The sequence below is a fragment of the Salvelinus namaycush genome, chromosome 21 (genome assembly GCF_016432855.1).
Source record: "Salvelinus namaycush isolate Seneca chromosome 21, SaNama_1.0, whole genome shotgun sequence".
Taxonomy (NCBI): Eukaryota; Metazoa; Chordata; class Actinopteri; order Salmoniformes; family Salmonidae; genus Salvelinus; species Salvelinus namaycush.
Genome location: NC_052327.1, coordinates 9,751,652 through 9,771,851, shown reverse-complemented (window position 1 = coordinate 9,771,851; position 20,200 = coordinate 9,751,652). Strand labels below are relative to the sequence as shown.

The 20,200-nt window shown below is 40.3% G+C and overlaps 1 protein-coding gene across 3 annotated transcripts; it reads left to right on the top strand.

Annotated features, from left to right (window-relative positions):
- The first annotated feature begins 340 nt into the window (after positions 1-340).
- On the top strand, positions 341-19,974 carry sv2 (synaptic vesicle glycoprotein 2). 3 transcript variants are annotated; one of them, XM_039017159.1, is made up of 13 exons: positions 341-1,016; positions 1,250-1,348; positions 3,343-3,504; positions 3,838-4,000; positions 4,334-4,455; positions 4,799-4,962; positions 5,201-5,281; positions 13,861-13,953; positions 14,307-14,395; positions 14,545-14,672; positions 14,936-15,031; positions 15,350-15,509; positions 18,512-19,974. In XM_039017159.1, exons 1-13 carry the CDS (start codon positions 902-904, stop codon positions 18,693-18,695), a joined length of 1,656 nt encoding a protein of 551 aa, XP_038873087.1. In that variant the 5' UTR covers positions 341-901; the 3' UTR covers positions 18,696-19,974. The 3 variants fall into 3 exon arrangements, with proteins under 3 accessions (XP_038873087.1, XP_038873088.1, XP_038873089.1); XM_039017160.1 differs by lacking the exon at positions 341-1,016 and adding an exon at positions 1,027-1,136; XM_039017161.1 differs by lacking the exons at positions 341-1,016; positions 1,250-1,348 and adding an exon at positions 2,268-3,033 and having other exon boundaries at positions 3,095-3,504.
- The last annotated feature ends 226 nt before the right edge of the window (positions 19,975-20,200 follow it).

The window sequence follows — 20,200 nt, the reverse complement described above, 5'->3', positions numbered from 1 at the left end:
TACCCAACAAAGTAATGTTAGTAATCAGTTATCCCATAGAACCTTTTGTGCTGAATCCACTATGGTGTTTCAGGTGCCAAGTTTATGGTCATGTTGTGTGTAGGATCTGATAGGGTTAAATTTGTGCAAGGTTGTGGCGGTTTTTTAGTGAGTATAGGGGTTAGTTGTCAGGAAAAAAACATGTGATCTTCCTTTTCCTATGTTGTCACAAAGTATAATGGATTTGTACTCCAGTTGGTGGCGGTAATGCAACATTATATTGGATGCCAACCGCCGTTAAACCCCACCGAAGAAGGCTAACAGATCATCCATTTCTTAAAACAGGAAGTAGGTTCAGTTCACTCAGAGAGGAAGAGGCGAAGCAAGAGGGGTAACTTAGGCCAAAATCTGTCTACTCCGGCATGTGGCGTTTTTCCGCTCACCAAGCGAGGAGTTTTTGTATGGAGGTCAATGAGAGTGTCGAATTTGGTTAACAAAAAGTTGAATGGTTTATTTGCTACATGTGGCTTATTTGATATAATCGAAGTTTTGAAATGCGTGGTTTGTTACGCGTGTACTGAAATACGTAGGACACGTGACATCCTGGCAACTTTGAGAAAAAACACTTCATATCGGAGTTGCGCGTGTTGTTCACTCAAGTTTAGCCCTCTCATTGGCTAGAATGGTCCCACATGATCTTGCCTCCTCCGACTGCCTTCCTTTTTTTGGAAAACATATCGTTTCATTGTTAGAGCGGCCACTAGAGTATCTGGTCAATATAATGGATCATTTTTTGGTTCACTCCATAACTGTGTGTGGATAAATATGTGGTTCTCTGGTAATACAGTTACTGTGCATTAAGAAAGTCTACACTGACATGTAGTCTCTACAAAACAAGAGGTCGTACTGGTGCTTTAGCTTGATGAAACAGCCGGCTATGTCTCGACATATCCATATAGAGGCGTCCGGCGATGATGCAGCACGAGTGCCACTTCTCACCAGCCACCTGGAGCTAGCTAGCCTCGACTCGGATGAAGGTACATGCGTAAACTCCACCTGGTAGACTTTGAACTTTCATGCAGTCTCCCACGTAAACTAGTCCAACCTGTGTACTCTTTATTAGTTTAAAAATGTAATTCTGATGTCAAATTCAACAGGTAGTAGCTGTACCTGTTATCAGACGTATGTTTTCCATGAAATGTTTTGAGTAATTTATGCTCATACAATTTACAAAGCCATTTATCATGCATGTTTTTTTTTTACATTTCAGGTGAAGTTATTTTTGAGAGGTGTATTGGAGATAATGCAAATGATGTTCAGAGAAGTACACAAAGAAAACGAACATATGAGGAAGCTGTTGAGGACGCAGGTAGACTTTACTGGTATTTTGATTTTGATGTGTAACACGAGGTGTATTCATTATTATAAACTGGGTGGTTTGAGCCCTGAATGCTTTTTATTAATTGTTACTGTTCTAATTACGTTAGTAACCAGTTTATAATAGTGTAACGACCCTGGGTTTATAAGCGCGGATATCGACTCTGCCGCACGAGCAGGCTTTTGCGGCACAGTCGATAGCGCGCTGGACAATAGCTATAAGGCACCCCACCCCAAAATCTACACACAATACCCCATAAACTGAAATGTATCACATTTACATAAGTATTCATAGTCCTTTAGGTGCCTTTTGCCAAACTCCAAGTGGGCTGTTGTGTGTCTTTTACTGAGGAGATGACTTCTGTCTGGCCACTCTACTCTACCATAAAGGCCTGATTGGTGGAGTGCTGCAGAGATGGTTGTCCTTCTGGAACCTTCTCCCATCTCCACAGAGGAACTCTGGAGCTCTGTCAGATTGACCATCGGGTTCTTGGTCACCTCCCTGACCAAGGCCCTTGTCCCCTGATTGCTCAGTTTGGCTGGGCGGCTAGCTCTAAGAAGAGTCTTGGTGGTTCCAAACTTATTCAATTTAAGAATGATGGAGGCCACTGTTCTTGGGGACCTTTAATGCTACTACAGATTTTTTTTTGGTACCATTCCCCAGATCTGTGCCTTGACACAATTCTATCTCAGAGCTCTACGGACAATTCCTTTCGACCTATGGCTTGGTTTTTGCTCTGACATGCGCTGTCAACTGTGGGACCTTTATATAGACTGGTGTGTTACCATAGGTGGATTCCAATCAAGTTGTAGAAACATCTCTAGGATGACCAACGGAAACAGGATGCACCGGAGTTCAATTTCAAGCCTCATAGCAAAGGGTCTGAATACCTAAGGAAATTAAGGTATCTGTTTTTATTTTTTTATAAATATGCATAAAATCTAAATTATGGGCAATTGTGTGTGTGTGTGTGTGTGTGTGTGTGTATAATGATGAGGAAAACAATTAATTGTATCCATTTTAGAATAAGGCTAATGTAACAATGTGTAAAAATTTAAGGGTCTGAATACTTTCCAAAAGCACTTTATATGGCCAATATACCATGACTAAGGGCTGTATCGCTTTGCGTCGTGCATAAAAACAGCCCTTAGTTGTGGTATATTAGTTATTATAAACTGGATGGTTTGAGCCAATGCTGATTGGCTGAAAGTCGTGGTATATCAGACCGTATACCACGGGTATGATGAAGCATTTATTTTTACTGCTCTAATTATGTTGGTAACCAGTTTATAATAGCAATAAGTCACCTTGGGGGTTTGTGAAATATGGCCAATATACCAATGCTAAGTGCTGTGTCCTAGCACTCCGCGTTGCGTCATGTATAAGAACAGCTCTTAGCCGTGGTATATTGGCCATATACCACACCCCTGCTCTAATTACGTTGGTTACCAGTTTATAATAGCAATAAGGCACCTCTGGGGTTATACCACATCCCCTCGGGGCCTTATTTCTTAAAGTGCAAACCGTAGCAAATGTCCCTTATTGATCAAGTTCAGGGGTGTATTCATTAGTGCACACCATCATAATGGAAAACTCTAAAGTTAGAGAAATTCAGGTAGGTTCCTCCCCGTTTCCTTCTGTTTGGTTCTGTTTGGTTCATAGTGAATACACCCCAGGTAGGTCCCTCCCCGTTTCCTTCTGTTTGGTTCTGTTTGGTTCCTAGTGAATACTCCCCAGGTAGGTTCCTTCCCGTTTCCTTCTGTTTGGTTCCTAGTGAATACACCCCAGGTAGGTCCCTCCCCATTTCCTTCTGTTTGGTTCCTAGTGAATACACCCCAGGTAGGTCCCTCCCCGTTTCCTTCTGTTTGGTTCCTAGTGAATACACCGCTGATGCCTCAGTCTCAGACTTCCAGACATCACACTGTATTCTCATTAGAAAATGAACAGTATTCCTGTATTGTCTGGTCTCTGCGCCCCACCTTCAGGTTTTGGTTTGTTCCATGGGCTCCTGTTGGTGGTGTGTGGATGGGCCAATGCCAGTGATGCGGTGGAGATCCTGTGTGTTTCCTTTCTGCTGCCCACTGCCCGCTGTGACCTCCATCTCAGCACCTCAGACATGGGGTTACTGACGGCCAACATTTTCCTCGGTAAGGAATAGCTTATATGGGTAAATAGTTTATATAATTTCAACTAACGAATTCAGTCATCACATTTTAAAGTAGGCCTAAATATCAGTTTAGTTGATTACAGATGCTGCTGTATTACTTATATGTAAGTGCAGACTTAACCAGGGTTCTATTAGTGTGATAAGACTCATGCTTAACAACCAAGTCATTAATCATCAATCACATGTAAAACAAAATTTCACATCAAGTTCAAGGATTATGAATAGCAACATTGTAAGAATTCTGTGCATAAAACCTTTTCTAAATGAGGCCTCTGACTTTTCTGTGCTCTGTTTTTGCCCTTTGTCCCCATAGGAATGATGATAGGTGGGTACATGTGGGGTTACCTGGCTGACCAGAGGGGGCGCCAGAAGGTCTTGGTGATGTCCCTGACAGTGAACGGAGTGTTTGGAGCGCTGGCCAGCTTTGCCCCCAGGTTCTGGCTCTTCCTTCTACTACGGTTCATCAGTGGTGTAGGGTAAGCACTTCATTACATACCCCTCTGATTGGATCTAATGAAGATGGTACACACACACATCCACAAAGACACCAAGACGGAAATGTAACGTGAATCATTTTACAAACACTCAAAGTTGCATCTGTCCTCTTCATTTAAAGAATTCATTTCAACTTTCACCGGAGTGTCTTTCCAGGGCATAGGCTACTCGTATGTTTCCCTCTCACCCTTGCCAACAGACAGTTGTCATTGAAATACCTAGACTCTGCTCAGTTAACACTTTGGAAATCTACTGTGTAGGCACTCAAATTGTGTAGTGGATTCTAACAAGTCTTTTCCATTTGCCTTTTCCAGGGTGGGAGGTTCAATCCCGGTCATCTTCTCCTACTTTTCAGAGTTTCAGCCCCGGCTGAAGAGAGGGGCAATGATAAGTGCTCTGGCCACCTTCTGGATGGCAGGGAATATTCTGGCAGCAGGTGCGCAGTTGACACCATTACTACACATTGTCTTCTGTTAGTCAGATGATGTTTGTCCTCGTGTAAAATGTTTGAGGGAGGTAGAGATGATTACTGTTGCATGTGTCTGTAGGCAATGTTTAGGTCCACATGCTCGTTAAAAGCATAAAATATAGACCCATAAACAGAAAAATCATATTACTGGACGTGTGTCAATCATTCGTGAGATGTGTACCTAATGGAAATGCGTTAACAAATAGTCTAGCTGCACAATTTTGCTCCAATGCAAATTATTTATGGAAAGTCACAATATATGATGTTAATGAACATTAGGTAAGCGTCTGGGTGTGTGTTTTCCCTACAGGCCTGGCGTGGTTGGTCATTCCCCGGACCTGGGTCCGCTTTTCTCTGGGTGGGCTGGACTTCCAGAGCTGGAGGCTGTTTGTGGTGCTGTGCTCTGTCCCCAGCCTCACATCGGCACTCATCTTCAGTCTGGCCATGCCTGAGAGCCCCCGGTTCCTCATGGAGGTACACCAGTGCTTACAGGCCACCAATCTTTAAAATCCAAAATGCTGTCTTTAAAGACTGCCTTTTTGTGTAACAGTAGGCCAGCCATACAGTATAGATCCAATAAGTGTTTCTGAGTAATACAATAGGACACTTAGCCTTGTATACAAGTCCAATCAAGTTTAAGAAGTTAGTTTACAAAATAATATCTGGTGTTTGGTTTGTTTCTTCATTAAACACACTTCTCTTTCTTTGCAAGGCTGGCCGTGAGACAGAAGCCCTACGTGTCTTCTGCAGGATGTTTGCAATAAACCACAGAGGCAGTCTCAAGACCTTCTCAGTATGTACCGTACTATGTGTACCTTAGTGCAGTGGCTCCCAAACTGTGGGTCGTGGGCAGATGTGTCGCGGGTTCACACGATTTGACATTCTTTGGCCATAGATACTCATCAACCCTTATTGGGGGTTTGCCACATGTCAATTGGTGGGTTATGAAGCAAAAGGTTTGAACCCCAATGTATACCATCCCATAACTCTCCAGGTATAACAAACTTTAATATATAAGATATTGGTTTTGTTAAAATGTTTTACTCAAAAAAAAAATTGGAGTTCAGCAGGCACATTTATTGAGTATAAAGATTACAATATAAACATCAAGGGTATAAATTTAGAGTTCTTAAAGTGACTTAATAATAACTTCTTAAATAAGTGGTTAATGCTTTATTAATAGTTAAATGGCTACAATGCTTAGAAATGTTGTAATTGTAAATGTTGAAAAAAATGCTGGACTACTCATTTATTGATAACATATTATTTTTAGATAGTTGCTTAACAAGTTTCAGTAATTAGAAGTGATTCATCACACTTACAAATCATCAAATATAATCTAAAATATTATACTTTATTAACGCTAATTGTGGACCTTCATGTTCTATACAAACTCTGATAAATGTACTATGTTACTATAACATGTGAAAATGAATAGTACAGGTCATGAAACATTTCCCTCAAGGACCCCTGATACATGGGAGTTTCCCATCCTTAAGGAGGTATAGGAGGGGCTGCACACACCCAGTCACAACTACAATAGACAAACTAATTGCCCTGGCAAGAATACCCCGTGTGAATTCTAAGTAATCTTGCATTACTATTACCACTATCATCGGAAGATAATTAATCAGCATTGTAACTAGGATAATCAAAATGATCCCGCGGCCCAGGTTTCAGACCTCTCAGAACCGTCAAACAGCAGAACAACTTCAGAGAACCAGACCAGGGAACTGCTTGTAGAATTTAACACTATTTGACGTTGACGTGTCAAATAACACTATTTGACTTATTTGACGTCAAATAAGCTTCTTTACCAATCAGGACCTGAATATGACGCCGTCACATAATGATTTAACACGTTCATTAATTTTGTACGTAGTTATTACATATTGATTACACTCACTCGTATTTCATATGTCACAACTATTCACAGATTTTGTCACTGATGATCACATTTGCATAAAGGTCGTTTGGACTCCGCCCAAGTCTCAGGTACTGATGAAAGACGTACACTCAACTTCTGTTCTTCCGAGGTAAAATTAGCTAGCTAGTTAACAATGGCTGACCAATTTCTCGAAAATTGTAAATCTACCATCTCTGATTGCACCAGACTGCTGCTCACGGACAGAAGACATGGACTTCAACCATCAATAGCCAGGTAACGTTAACTTAATGTTAGCTAGCTATCTAACGTAGGTGTTGAGAGTGAGTGGTGTAACAGCTGCAAAAAAACTAACGTTACATAATATAACACTAACGTCACCTAACTACCAACGGCGTTAGCTAGCTAACGTTAGATCTGCCGGGCCATTGATATTTAACTGAACTCAAGATAGCTAGCTAAAGTTAATTGTTCATAATCTAATGTTAATTATGGAATCTATAAAACGTTAACTAGTTACTGCTGTACAGTAACGTTAGCTAGCTAGCGAATGAAGATACATTTTTAGCTAGTTTGAAGCTAAAGTACGTTAGTTAAAACTGAATCGCCTGTCAGTTGGCACAGTTTAGACAAGAGAGAACTTTTGGGGTTGTTAACTACATACAGATAAAATGTCACTGGACCCATCGGGTCTGCGGTCTATTTTTCAGGCTAGAGACCATGTTGCGGAGCCTCCGGTGGGCAAGCGGTCATTTGATTGATGAAGAGATGGCCAGCAATCTAATTGCTGTTGCAGAGGAGTTCCTACAAGAGGCAAATGACATCCAACAACGGAGCCTTACGAAGATGGCAAGTTGTTACATTTGTATCTTTTTGTTGTTGTTGTACGGCATGAGTGAAGGCTGAGATTGTATCATTTTACTTGTCCTGTGTTAAAACTTCTTATGGCTGCAGGGGCAGTATTGAGTAGCTTGGATGAAAAGGTGCCCAGAGTAAACTGCCTGCTCCTCAGTCCCAGTTTCTAATATATGCTTATTATTATTATTATTATTGGATAGAAAACACTCTGAAGTTTCTAAAACTGTTTGAATGATGTCTGTGAGTATGACAGAACTCATATGGCAGGCAAAAACCTGAGGGAAAAATCCAACCAGGAAGTGGGAAATCTGAGGTTTGTAGGTTTTCAACTCATCGCCTGTGGGATATGGGTCAGTTTGCACTTCCTACGGCTTCCACTAGATGTCAGCAGTCTGTAGAACCTTGTCTGATGCTTCTACTGTGAAGTGGGGCCGACGGAGACGGGAATGAGTCAGGTCTATCATGAGCTGACCATGCGCATTCACATGAGGGAGTTCTGTTCCATCGCACTTCTGAAGACAATGGAATTCTCCGGTTGGAACGTTATTGAAGATTTATGTTAAAAACATCCTAAAGATTGGATACATCGTTTGACAATACATCGTTTGACATGTTTCTACTGACCGTTACCGAACTTTTTGACATTTCGTCTGCTTTTAGTGAACGCGCTTCCTGACTTTGGATTTGTTTACCAAATATGCTAACAAAAATAGCTATTTTGACATAAATTATGGACATTACCGAACAAAACTAACATTTCTTGTGGGAGTCCTGGGAGTGCATTCCGACGAAGATCAGCAAAGGTAAGTGAAGATTTATAATGCTATTTATGAGTTTTGTTGACTGCACAATTTGGCGGGTAACTGTATGGCTTCCTTTTGTGGCTGAACGCTGTTCTCAGATTATTGAATATTGTGCTTTTGCCGTAAAGCTTTTTGAAATCTGACACCGCGGTTGCATTAAGAACAAGTGTATCTTTAATTCTATGTAAAACATGTATCTTTCATCAAAGTTTATGATGAGTATTTATGTTATTTAACATGGCTCTCTGCAATTTCTCCGGATATTTTGGAGGCATTTCTGAACATGGCGCCAATGTAAACTGAGGTTTTTGGATATAAATATGAACTTTATCGAACAAAACATATATATGTATTGTGTAACATGAAGTCCTATGAGTGTCATCTGATGAAGATCATCAAAGGTTAGTGATTCATTTTATCTCTTTGTGCTTTTTGTGACTCCTGTCTTTGGCTGGAAAAATGGCTGTGTTTTTCTGTGATTTTGCGGTGACCTAACAATCGTTTGTGGTGCTTTCGTCGTAAAGCCTTTTTGAAATCGGACACTGTGGTGGGATTAACAAGAAGTGTATCTTTTAAAATGGTGTGAAATACTTGTATGCTTGAGGAATTTTAATTGAGATTTCTGTTTGAATTTGGCGCCCTGCACTTTCACTGGCTGTTGTCATATCGATCCCGTTAACGGGATTGCAGCCATAAGAAGTTAAGTCTCCTGTGTCAAGTCAATCAATAAAAAAAACATTTGGTTGGCCTATAATGCTGTTCCTAAATTCTATATGGTGATCTTAGTCTTTTAACCTAAAGTTTTTAGGAGTGTATTTTGTAATTAATTATATTGTATTTTTTTATTTCAGTATCCTATCAAGCGCCTTTGGAGGGAAGGCGGTATCACATCACCAAGGAGCAGCTTGAGTTCCTCATAGATTGTCATATGACCATCAGATAAATGGCAGATGTTCTCAATGTGTCGCACTCTGTGGTCAAACTGTTGCGGACAATAATTCCATTGGAAGGCCCCAGAAACAGCCTGGGAGTTGACAATCTACAGAGGGTTATGGCAGTTATATCTTCAGCGCCACTCGTTCCTACTTCAACCTGACTTACTACATACACCCCTACTGGGATGAGGGTTTGGACGCTATATCTTTAGCGCCACTCGTTCCTTTGAATCAGTTAATTTTTATAATACTATTATACATTTTATAATACTAACATTCCCCATCTTTCACACACTGTATGATTTGGTCTCTATAAAGGTACGATAGACATCTTTAACTCTAAACGGATGGGACCAGAGTTTAGCCACAGGTGGCCTTAACAAATGTTAAGTACTTCCCCATTCCAGTATGATTTTGTTTGGTCATATTTTGAGATAAGGCCTATGGTTATTGTATTTTGCTCTATGGCGCTTTAGCACAGCATTCCATCTGCTGACACAATATTTGTCTTCCACTCAGTACAACATGACCCAGGAGAGGCCTACTGCGAGCACTGGATTGGAGCCTTCAGAGCGTGCTTGCTGTGGGAGGACAACAGAACATTCTGAATGGACATTATTAAAACAGAACTTACATTTTTATAATGCCCAATCGGGACTTTTATAAATTGTTAAAATAAATAATTGTGTGGAGAACGCCCTATAGTAAAAAAAAAAAAAAAGAACTATGAAGATAGTGGTTCGCCCCCATTACATTTTATTTAATTGTGATTAACAGCAACCTATTACAGTTAGTAACATAACATTGTTGACACATTGTGTCAGCTCCATTTATGTGGTTGAAGATGGACTAGTGCAGGGCTCCTAACCTTGTTCCTGGAGAGCTACTGTCTTGTAGGTTCACTCCGACCCTAATCTATTGCACCTGAATTTAATAATTACCTGCTTAATAAGTTAATGAGGTTAGTTAAAACTGAGGTTGGATTGAAAACCTACAGGAGGGTAGCTCTCCAGGAACAGGGTTGGAGAGCCTAGGACTAATGGATCTAGTTCTTAGATCAATGCATTTGAAATTCGATAAGTCACTACAAAGGTGCAGTTCCCAGAAGTGGAGCTGTCACTTAATGCAGTGGATGGGAAACCTTATTTCATGTAGTTCTAATGAAATGATAATGGCTGAAGTTAATTTGTTCTTAATGTAGGACATCAAGTTTGGATGTGTTGGCTGCAGTACTTCAGTCAATATCAGCAACGGCTATTGGTTATTAGTAAAGTGTTACTAAAAAAACGAAACTTTAACACCAAAACAAGCAATATAGATTGTATAATTAAATTTTAATGATCATTAAGTGAACAATAACAGCCAATATGGAATTACAGTGCATTTGGAAAGTATTCAGACCCCTTGACCTTTTCCACATTGTTACATTAGAGCTTTATTCTAAAATGTATTAAATACAACTGTAGCGTCATACCCAAGAAGACTATTGTGTAATCGCTGCCAAAGGTGCTTCAGCAAAGTACTGAGTAAAGGGTCATAAATGTAATATTTCCTTATTTTTTTTATTTTTTAAATACATTTATAAAAATGTCAACCTGTTTTTGCTTTGTCATGATGGGGTATTGTGTGTAGATTGATGAGGGGGGGAAAGTATTGTATCCATTTTTGAATAAGGCTGTAACGTAATAAAATGTGGAAAAAGTCAAGGGGTCTGAATACGTTCCGAATGCACTGTACAAACAATACAGATGTAAGTAGATAAATGCTTAAATATTGATGTGCAGTTACATTTTCAAACACTCAATTGCTACTGTAAGTTAGTGCTACTAGATACAATTATGTATCGTAAAAATGTTTTTATGCAACACCAAAATGTGGGGAATTCACAATACCGGAGGCCATGAATTCCCTAAAGGCATTGTAGGTGCTATGAAGAGGGAGCCTTAGTGTCACAGCACACGTGTTTGCCTCTAGGGACTTTCTTCTGCTGCCCAGCGAGACGCCCTCGCGCTGTGTGGAGGAATTCAATGGTCGGGGTATCCTCAAACCCACCGTTGCCCCAGTAGCAAACTCAAACACCATCGCCACTGTTAGAGGACATTAGCCATCTGTGGAGTACACAGTAAAACATTTAAAATACATATTTAAATCACAAAATGGAATAATATGCAGTTACCGATAAACTTGAACAATTTACTAATTTTACCTTGCACCTCAGCCAGCCAGTTGCCGACAGGTATGGAATAGGTTACTTTAAACAGGTCCCTGGCAGTGGGAGGCTTTATGGAGTCCACAAAAAGTGCTCGGAAGCTGTCCGGGTGGTTCCTCAATGCTTCGAGCAGCCCAAGAGAGTTGAAACGATATTTGAACCTGTTATGGTTTAGAGACAGTATGTATATTTAAAATAAGTGTTAAGGACAATATAGTGAAGTGTATTGATTTAGGGGGGTGGACTGATTAAAAATACTTATGTTAGAGGAGGTAATGACAAGTACTTCACAGATTTATGACAGAGTTGACTTACTGCTCCAAGGCCACCTGCATGCTCCCTTGGACAAATTGTTGAGCCACCAATTCAACCACACCATCTCTGTCCTCCATTGTCTTGACAACACTCCTTTAATTGTAGGGGAACAAGCCTCCTCCTGTCTGTCTTAAAGGCCTCTACATTTGGATTCATCTGGGGGAATGTTTCCCCCAAAACCTTTAAGAAGCTGCTCTCCTCCTGACCATGGGGCACTTTGATCTGCCTCACAGGACACTCTAAAGATACTGGTATATGGAAACATTATTTAAATCGAATAAAAAGTATGCTAATATAAAACAGGGAAATAGTCCATGATCTTTAAATCAGTAAAATAACATACAATAAATCTATGTTGAATCACAAGATAGATTCACACCTAGCTTACTTACAAAGCAAGCACTGTGTCCTCATGTACTACATGGATATAGGGAAAATGTACCTATCCTGTTCAGCTGCTGCATGTTAGGCTCAGCGATCAGGCAAACCCTCATAGTTATCAACCTGATTCACCCGGTTTGCCGCCTTTGGACTCCAGCATTATTCCGTCTCCTGAACGATTGAAATCTGACATGTGCAAACGTTATAAAAGTTACAATAATGACACTCAGCATAATCGACGCCGCCCATACTCGCGCACCCCACGGTAGCTGTTGCAATCATTAGCAAGCTAACGTTACTAGGTAGTTGTGCCGGTTAATGTAGACTGTTGCCAGGTATTACCTAACCTACCAGAATTAATCCTACCTTTGAACCACCCGATCCTCCTGGGGTGGTTGCACTTGGTTGGCAAAAGTTAAAAAGCGGTCTCATGTTTTCAAGGTTCGACATGACTTAGTCGTTTGTTGGTGATGAATGAGAAGTTTTTCATATAGTGATTGGCCAACATTTGCATATAGTTTACATATTGTTATTTGACGTGTCAAATAGTGTTACTTAACGTGTATCTTTTTGACACGCAAAGACCCAAACGGCGTTCCATAAATGATAGAAGTTTCTAGTGGCTGTTTAAAGAAACCATGGAAAACCGAACCATGGATTACAGTGTCTCATGTCACATGTTATAGACTACTTTCAGGATGAGGAACCATAAAACATCAAGTTATAAAATCCTGAACTTCCCCTTACGTGAATACAACTGAATACAATATTTTGCTATCCAAATATGTGACATTTCAAAGATATATTTCAAGTATAACATTTTAACAACTTAATTAATTTAACATTGATGCTGGTCTTTAAAAAAAACAATGGCTATATGAATGTACAAAGCCATTGATCACGTGACACCATTCATTCCTATGTCATGACCTCATCAGTCCATTAGAAGCTTTCAGGCCCGTACACACTATGGTCGCGGAATGGATGTACAGCCAGATCTGGGTTCAAATACATGATTTTTATATCACATATCAGTTTAGGATTAGGTATGCTTCATATTGTGGACCCTGCTCAATATACAGTATATGTCTTGGAGGGACCAGTTAGACCAGGGGTGTCAAATGTGGTTCATGGGCCATTTTTGTCTCCATTTTTTTATAAATCTGGCCTTCACTTGTGCTCCCTCTTTCCAGTAATGGCCCCAATGGAAAAATTACTTTGACACTCCCAAGTTAGAAAGATCACTTTTTAATGTTTTGGCCTTGATGAACTGCATGTACTGTGTTACTGTAAGTGTATAGTGGTTGCTTCTCCAGTTAAGCAGTAAATATCTCTAAACCGATCCATTTTTCCTGAACACGTGTCTCCATCTTTTTGTAAATAAATACAGCCCATCACATGGAGCATGGTATGTAAAAGTAGAGGGAAATTGGCACTCATGACCTTTCTGATCAGCCCCTCTTCACAGTAATGGCAAAATCACACTTGCAAGTTAGACAGACGTTTTAGCTCCCCATATCTCTGAACTAAAAGCTGCCCAATTTTGTTGATATCATCTTTTCAAATCCCTTTGTTTTGGCCTCGATTAACTGCACATATGGTATTAGCTCATATACCAGAGGTGATCAATCTTGGGTCTCTATTTAATCTGTATCTCTGAAGTGTTACAGATAGCGAGATAGAAATGTGAAAGGAAATTTACGATTGAGCCAATATATGCAGTGTTGTACGATGAATGCAGTCTCCGCTAACACGGGAACATTGCCTTTAAATTTAAATCGCGCTGTAACGCTGAACTTCCATGATACGGATTGAATACGGCCCTTACCCTTCACGTTTCAGTGTGGTTGCAGGCTTTTGCTCCAGCCAAGCAGTAAACATACTTCTATCAATCATAGTCTTCCTTCATTAGTAGAATTAGATATGTTAATGATGCTACTACTTTTCACTTGATGTTAAATATAGTGTGTTCTATATCATTTACAGATTTGTGGGCTGCATATCCCTTCTGAGAAGAAAGAGAGGGAGACTAGGAGAGGTGGAACACACACTCAGCGCTTTGTCAAACTCCTCAAACAGGTAACACCATACATACATGTACACATGCACACAGACATAGGAGACCGGCACATACACAAATACACTCTCATGGTGTTTTTTTTCTTCTTCAAGACTGGAGCACCCTCCGATGGGGTATCACAGCTTCAAAACTATCGGATTTGCTGAAGGAAATGTTGTACTGTACTTTATGCTGCATCTCAGATCCCCTATATACATGTATGCTGTTGGTCTTTACATTCAGGTTTTTCTTTATCATCACATGAGGTTCAGCACAAAGTAAAATACAAACCCAGTATGTGAATATTCCAATAACACTTATTGTATGTAGGACATGTTTATTTTCACTTAAATCAATGTTGCTTGTGTTGCAGGTCTTGGCACCAATAAGACAGCTGTTTGTTGGAGAGTTGGCCTCTAGAAGTGTATGTCTGGTCGTTATATTCTACTGCATCTCATTTGGGTGGGTCTCAGCTCTCCTTAATACAATGTCTGTCTTCAGCTGTCCTTGACTTTTTTGACACAAATATACATAAACATTGACAGCTAATATTTCTGTGGGTAGTTATCCTGTGTCCTAACCCCTTTGTGTGTGTGTGTGTGTGTGTATAGATACTATGGTCTGTGGATGTGGTTCCCAGAGCTTTTCAAGAGAGCAGAGGATGGAGGCTCACCTTGTGCCAATGTGTCTCGCTTACAAAGCCATGACAACCAAAGCTGCTACCCAGTCAAAACAGCAGGTGTGTACAATACACGAGAGCAATGCACTTTTCAATAAAATGCTCACTCCTGTCAGACTTACAGAAAAAGGTTGTGTAAACAGTAGCTATGTATGTTATGTAAATCTGTGGGCACCAGTTTCTCTTAAATGATGAAATATTGCGCTATCTATAACATTTTGCAAAGTTTGTTATTCAAGTAAAAAAGTATATTTCATGGCACTTTACTGGCACTTTTATTTATTGAAAACTAAGTGAGTGTGTTGGACTGCTTCCTTTCGCAGTGTACATGGAGGGCTTTGTCACTGCAGCCTCAAACCTACCAGGGAACATCTTCACCGTTCTCCTAATGGATGTCATTGGAGGAAAGGCCCTGCTTTGTGAGTTGTTTTCCCCTCCCTTCTTAAAAGACAGTAGGGCATGATCAAAAAATTAATTTAGTTATTAAAAGTTTCAGTGACATTGTGGCTCAATCAGAATAATTTTGCAGCATTGGGAATGGTGTCATAAAATGGCCATTTGCAGACGCTTTGATCCAAAGCCTCTCACAGTTAACCCATGTTTGTGGTCTATGCCGGAATCAAGTCAAAGTTGCTAGCCTAGAACCACATTCCAACCAAAGCCATCTTGGCATGGATTCTATTCCCTGTGTGTGTCCGTCTGGTTTTTTGAAGTATGTACTGTGCTCTCTGTCCCAGGTTGCAGCCTATTGTTGTCCAGTGTGAGTGTGTTCCTCATCTACGAGGTGAAGACGAAAGCACAGAGTCTGCTCATCTCCTGTGTTTTCAGTGGAGTGTCTGTGGTGGCCTGGAATTCCTTGGACGTGTTGGGCACTGAGCTCTACCCCACCCAGCTACGGTAACTGCAGACACCATCATAATAGCCTGGTCCTAGATCTGTTTGTGTTGCCTTCCCAACTCCTATGTACTAGAAGGCTTCACAGATCCACCTGTACCGGAATACACGAGACCCAAGCGGGTCCGGATCCAGAATTCTAAATAATGTCATGGGTCTGATCTAATATGATTGTCACGGGTCTCGGGCATGTGTAATTTTAACGGACTTGTCCGGAAGGGCCCGTACAGATCATAAACGCGACTGCTGCAGTAGAAGCGAGACATTTTGTAATTCATGCTGCTGCTGTAGCTTTTCACGAGAGTGCAGCATGGCGCGTATAGCTTGTTGTTGATCAATCATAAGTCATCAAAGCGGCATTAGGCTAACGTCAAAGAGCCTCACTCCGTGTGTGGCAAAAGTTAAGAGATATCTAATCAATGGAAGATGGAATCAAAAGTTAAAGGAGAAGGATAGGCTACAACAACCAAGAGCCAACAGGTAGGCAGGCTGCTACTTAATATTCAGAATGGCGTTGTTGTCATTTGTAACTGTAGGATGAGGAAGCGCATGCGCTGCAGCCTCAGTTAGCCTGCTAGCTAACGTTAGCTAGCTTAACTAGCTTCTCCCGGTTTGATGCAATCCAAGACAGATACTACGTAATCATATTTGATGATAAATAACCTAGTTATGTCAGCTATTAGTCTACTAAGTCGGCTTGGTTGGTTGCTGTCTCTTCCTCCCTGCTCCCCATGTCACTCGCAGCCCCTCCCCCGCCTGCTAGAGCGACACCCCTCTCGCTTTCAGCTCCTTTTTAACTTAAATTACTTTTCAGCTGCTTTCCTCACTCGGATCAGACAGGCTCTGGATCCAACCAGATATATACAGTCGTGGCCAAAAGTTGAGAATAACACAAATATTAATTTTCACAAAGTCTGCTGCCTCAGTTTGTATGATGGCAATTTGCATATACTCCAGAATGTTATGAAGAGTGATCAGATGAATTGCAATTAATTGCAAAGTCCCTCTTTGCCATGCAAATGAACTGAATCCCCCAAAAACATTTCCACTGCATTTCAGCCCTGCCACAAAAGGACCAGCTGACATCATGTCAGTGATTCTCTCGTTAACCTCTCTAGGGTACGTGGGACGGTAGCATCCAAATTCAAAACAGAAATCCTATAATTAAAATTCCTCAAACATACATGTATTTTACACCATTTTAAAGATAAACTTGTTGTAAATCCAGCCAGTGTCCGATTTCAAAAAGGCTTTACGACGAAAGCAAACCAAACGATTATGTTAGGTGAGTGCCTATTCACAGAATAACACAGCCATTTTTCCAGCCAAAGAAAGGATTCACAAAAAGCAGAAATATAGATAAAATTAATCACTAACCTTTGATGATCTTCATCAGATGACACTCATAGGACTTCATGTTACACAATACATGTATGTTTTGTTCGGTAAAGTTAATATTTATATCCAAAAATCTGATTTTACATTGGCGCGTTACGTTCAGTAGTTCCAAAACATCCAGTGATTTTGCAGAGAGCCACATCAATTTACAGAAATACTCATTATAAATGTTGATGAAAATACAAGTGTTATGCATAGAATTTTAGATGCTCTTCTCCTTAATGCAACCGCTGTGTCAGATTTCAAAAAAGCTTTACGGAAAAAGCAAACCATGCAATAATCTGAGGTCGGCGCTCAGAGCCCAATCAAGACAAAAATATATCCGCCATATTGTGCAGTCAACACAAGTCAGAAATAACATTATAAACATTCACTTACCTTTGATGATCTTCATCAGAATGCACTCCCAGGAATCCCAGTTCCACAATAAATGTTTGTTTTGTTCGATAATGTCCATCATTTATGTCCAAATTCCTCCTTGTTCTAGCGTTCAGTACACTTTCCAAACTCACGACGCGCGGGCAAGTCCAGCGGAAAGTACGGACGAAAAGTTAAGTTATATTACAGTGCGTAAAAACATGACAAACGAAGTATTGAATCAATCTTTAGGATGTTTTTAACATAATTCTTCAATAATGTTCCAACCGGAAAATTCCTTCGTCTTCAGAAGTGCGATGGAACAGAGCTTGCTCTCACATGAACGCGCATGGTCAGCGCATGTTCAGGTCATGGTAGACCTTACTCAATCCCCTCTCATTCGGCACCACTTCACAGTAGAAGCATCAGACAAGGTTCTAAAGACTGTTGACATCTAGTGGAAGCCTTAGGAAGTACAACATTACCAATATCTCACTGTATCTTAAATAGGAGCTGAGTTGAAAATCGACCAACCTCAGATTTCCCACTTCCTGGTTGGATTTTTCCCTCAGGTTTTTGCCTGCCATATGAGTTCTGTTATACTCACAGACATCATTCAAACAATTTTAGAAACTTCGGAGTGTTTTCTATCCAAATCTACTAATAATATGCATATTCTAGCTTTTATGGCTGAGTAGCAGCATAATTGACAGCATGCCAGGGCGGATTGCAGAGGTCTTGAAAAAGAAGGGTCAACACTGCAAATATTGACTCTTTGCATCAACTTCATGTAATTGTCAATAAAAGCTTTTGACACTTATGAAATGCTTGTAATTATACTTCAGTATTCCATAGTAACATCTGACAAAAATATCTAAAGACTCTGAAGCAGCAGACTGTGAAAATTAATATTTGTGTCATTCTCAAAACTTTTGGCCACGACTGTACATAACGGGCCTAGTTGTCCTGGGGTCCGTTCGGAACGGGTCTCTATATTTAAAGAAATGTATTTATGCATATTGGGTCCGGGTGGGAAAGCCCCAGGTCCACTTTAGAACGGGTTCTATTGGTCCTCTATTGTCACGACTGGTCCAAGATCTTTTTCTGCTGTCTTGCCAAATCCTATGACATGTAATGGGACCAAGCTACCATACAGCCTTCTTTTAAACAATTTCCCAGCAAAGGCTCTTTGCCAGGCTGATTGTCTTGTCTCTCCCACTGTGCTCACTGTCAATCTTGGTTTATTTTAGGTCCTCCGCTCTGGGCTTCTTCACAGGAATAGGCAGAGTGGCAGCCATCATGGGTAACATAGTCTTTGGCCAGCTGGTGGACACCAACTGTGTGATACCAGTTCTACTTGTGTCTGCTTTGCTGCTGACAGGGGGGATCACTGCCTTGCGCCTTCCACGCACTAAACAGGCAGAGCTCACCTGAGGTCTCTGTGAAAATGAAGTCCAGAAGACACTTTTTTCCCCCTGCTCGTAGTCCTCGCCAAGGGTTATTCCCTGAACCTAGTCTACCTAGAGATGCCTTTTTCCTATCATGACCAAAGATAGACGTAGAATAGATTTTATAAAACGGATGTTGTGAAATACTGGATTGCACAAGTGCACTTTGAGAAACCGTGTACCTTAACACATCATTGACCAGAGCTAATAATACAGTGATCTACAAAAGTATGGGGACAGTGACACATTTTTTGTTGTGTATTAAAAGTAGTCAAAAGTTTAGTATTTGTTCCCATATTCCTAGCATGCAATAATTACATCAAGCTTCTGAATCTACAAAGTTGTTGGATGCATTTGCTGTTTTGGTGGTTTCATTTCTATTGGTCACAAAATAATCAAAGGTAAATAATGTATTGTCATTTTGGATGAACTTTTATTGTAAATAAGAATAGAATATGTTTCTAAACACTTCTACATTAATGTGAATTAGTGTTGCATGGTATACCGGTACCACAGTAATATCACCGTACAAAAACATCATGATACCAACATTTATAGATTATCGTTTCATATAACACTACCACATTTTTCAGTCCTACCGATCTAAGGCACTGGCGCCTGTTATAAAATGTGTATAAAGTCAGTTTTGTTTATAAATTCTGTAAAAAAAATAAATACATGCAACTAGTCTCTTGTCCAATAATGTCCACTTAACTTTCATGCCATATCACGTGTAGCAGCTGTAATCCGCCAGCCCATCCCATTCCAGCCATCACTCACCTGTTTCTCTCCATCTGCACATCCATTCCTTCATCAGTTTTTAAAATATAATTTAGCCGTGATGGCAAGGGGGATGCATACCCTGATCAGTCTTCTGTTGTTACATTTGTACATTTAATACTTTGGAGCAGCGTGTGCAGAGCAAGCAAAATTGATACATTGTATATAATTTAATCTCTGGGTTAACCAAGTGCACAGGCCAGTCGTATAGGCTTTGCAAGTTTGCTGTCACACAGCAGTGCTAGAGGAAAAACAGCTTTGCGACAGTCATACTTGCAGCTTTACAGCATAGAAAACGGCTCCTCTCTAGATCAAACGGTTAAAAAAATTACTCATTACCGGAGCTACTTTTTTTTCTTTTTCTACCTCCGATTTTGCACGCATTTGATATATTGAACAAAAATATAAACACAACATGCAACAATTTCAAAGATTTTACTGAGTTACAGTTCATAAAAGGAAATCAGTCAATTGAAAAATGAATTGGGCCCTAATCTATGGATTTCACATGACTGGGAATACAGATATGCATCGATTGGTCAAAGATACTTAAAAAAAAAAAAAAAAAAAAGTAGGAGCGTGGAACAGAAAACCAGTCAGTATCTGGTGTGACCACCATTTGCCTCATGCAGCGCGACATCTCCTTCGCATAGAGTTTATCAGGCTGTTGATTGTGGCCTGTGGAATATTGTCCCACTCCTCTTCAATGGC

Bases quoted from the DNA above. Each gene is read 5' to 3' on its own strand.
- sv2 (XM_039017159.1), top strand. From the start codon at position 902: ATGAAACAGCCGGCTATGTCTCGACATATCCATATAGAGGCGTCCGGC. The intron at 3,505-3,837 runs GTAAGGAATAGC...TTGTCCCCATAG, and splicing joins GACGGCCAACATTTTCCTCG to GAATGATGATAGGTGGGTAC. The intron at 13,954-14,306 runs GTAACACCATAC...CTTGTGTTGCAG, and splicing joins TTGTCAAACTCCTCAAACAG to GTCTTGGCACCAATAAGACA.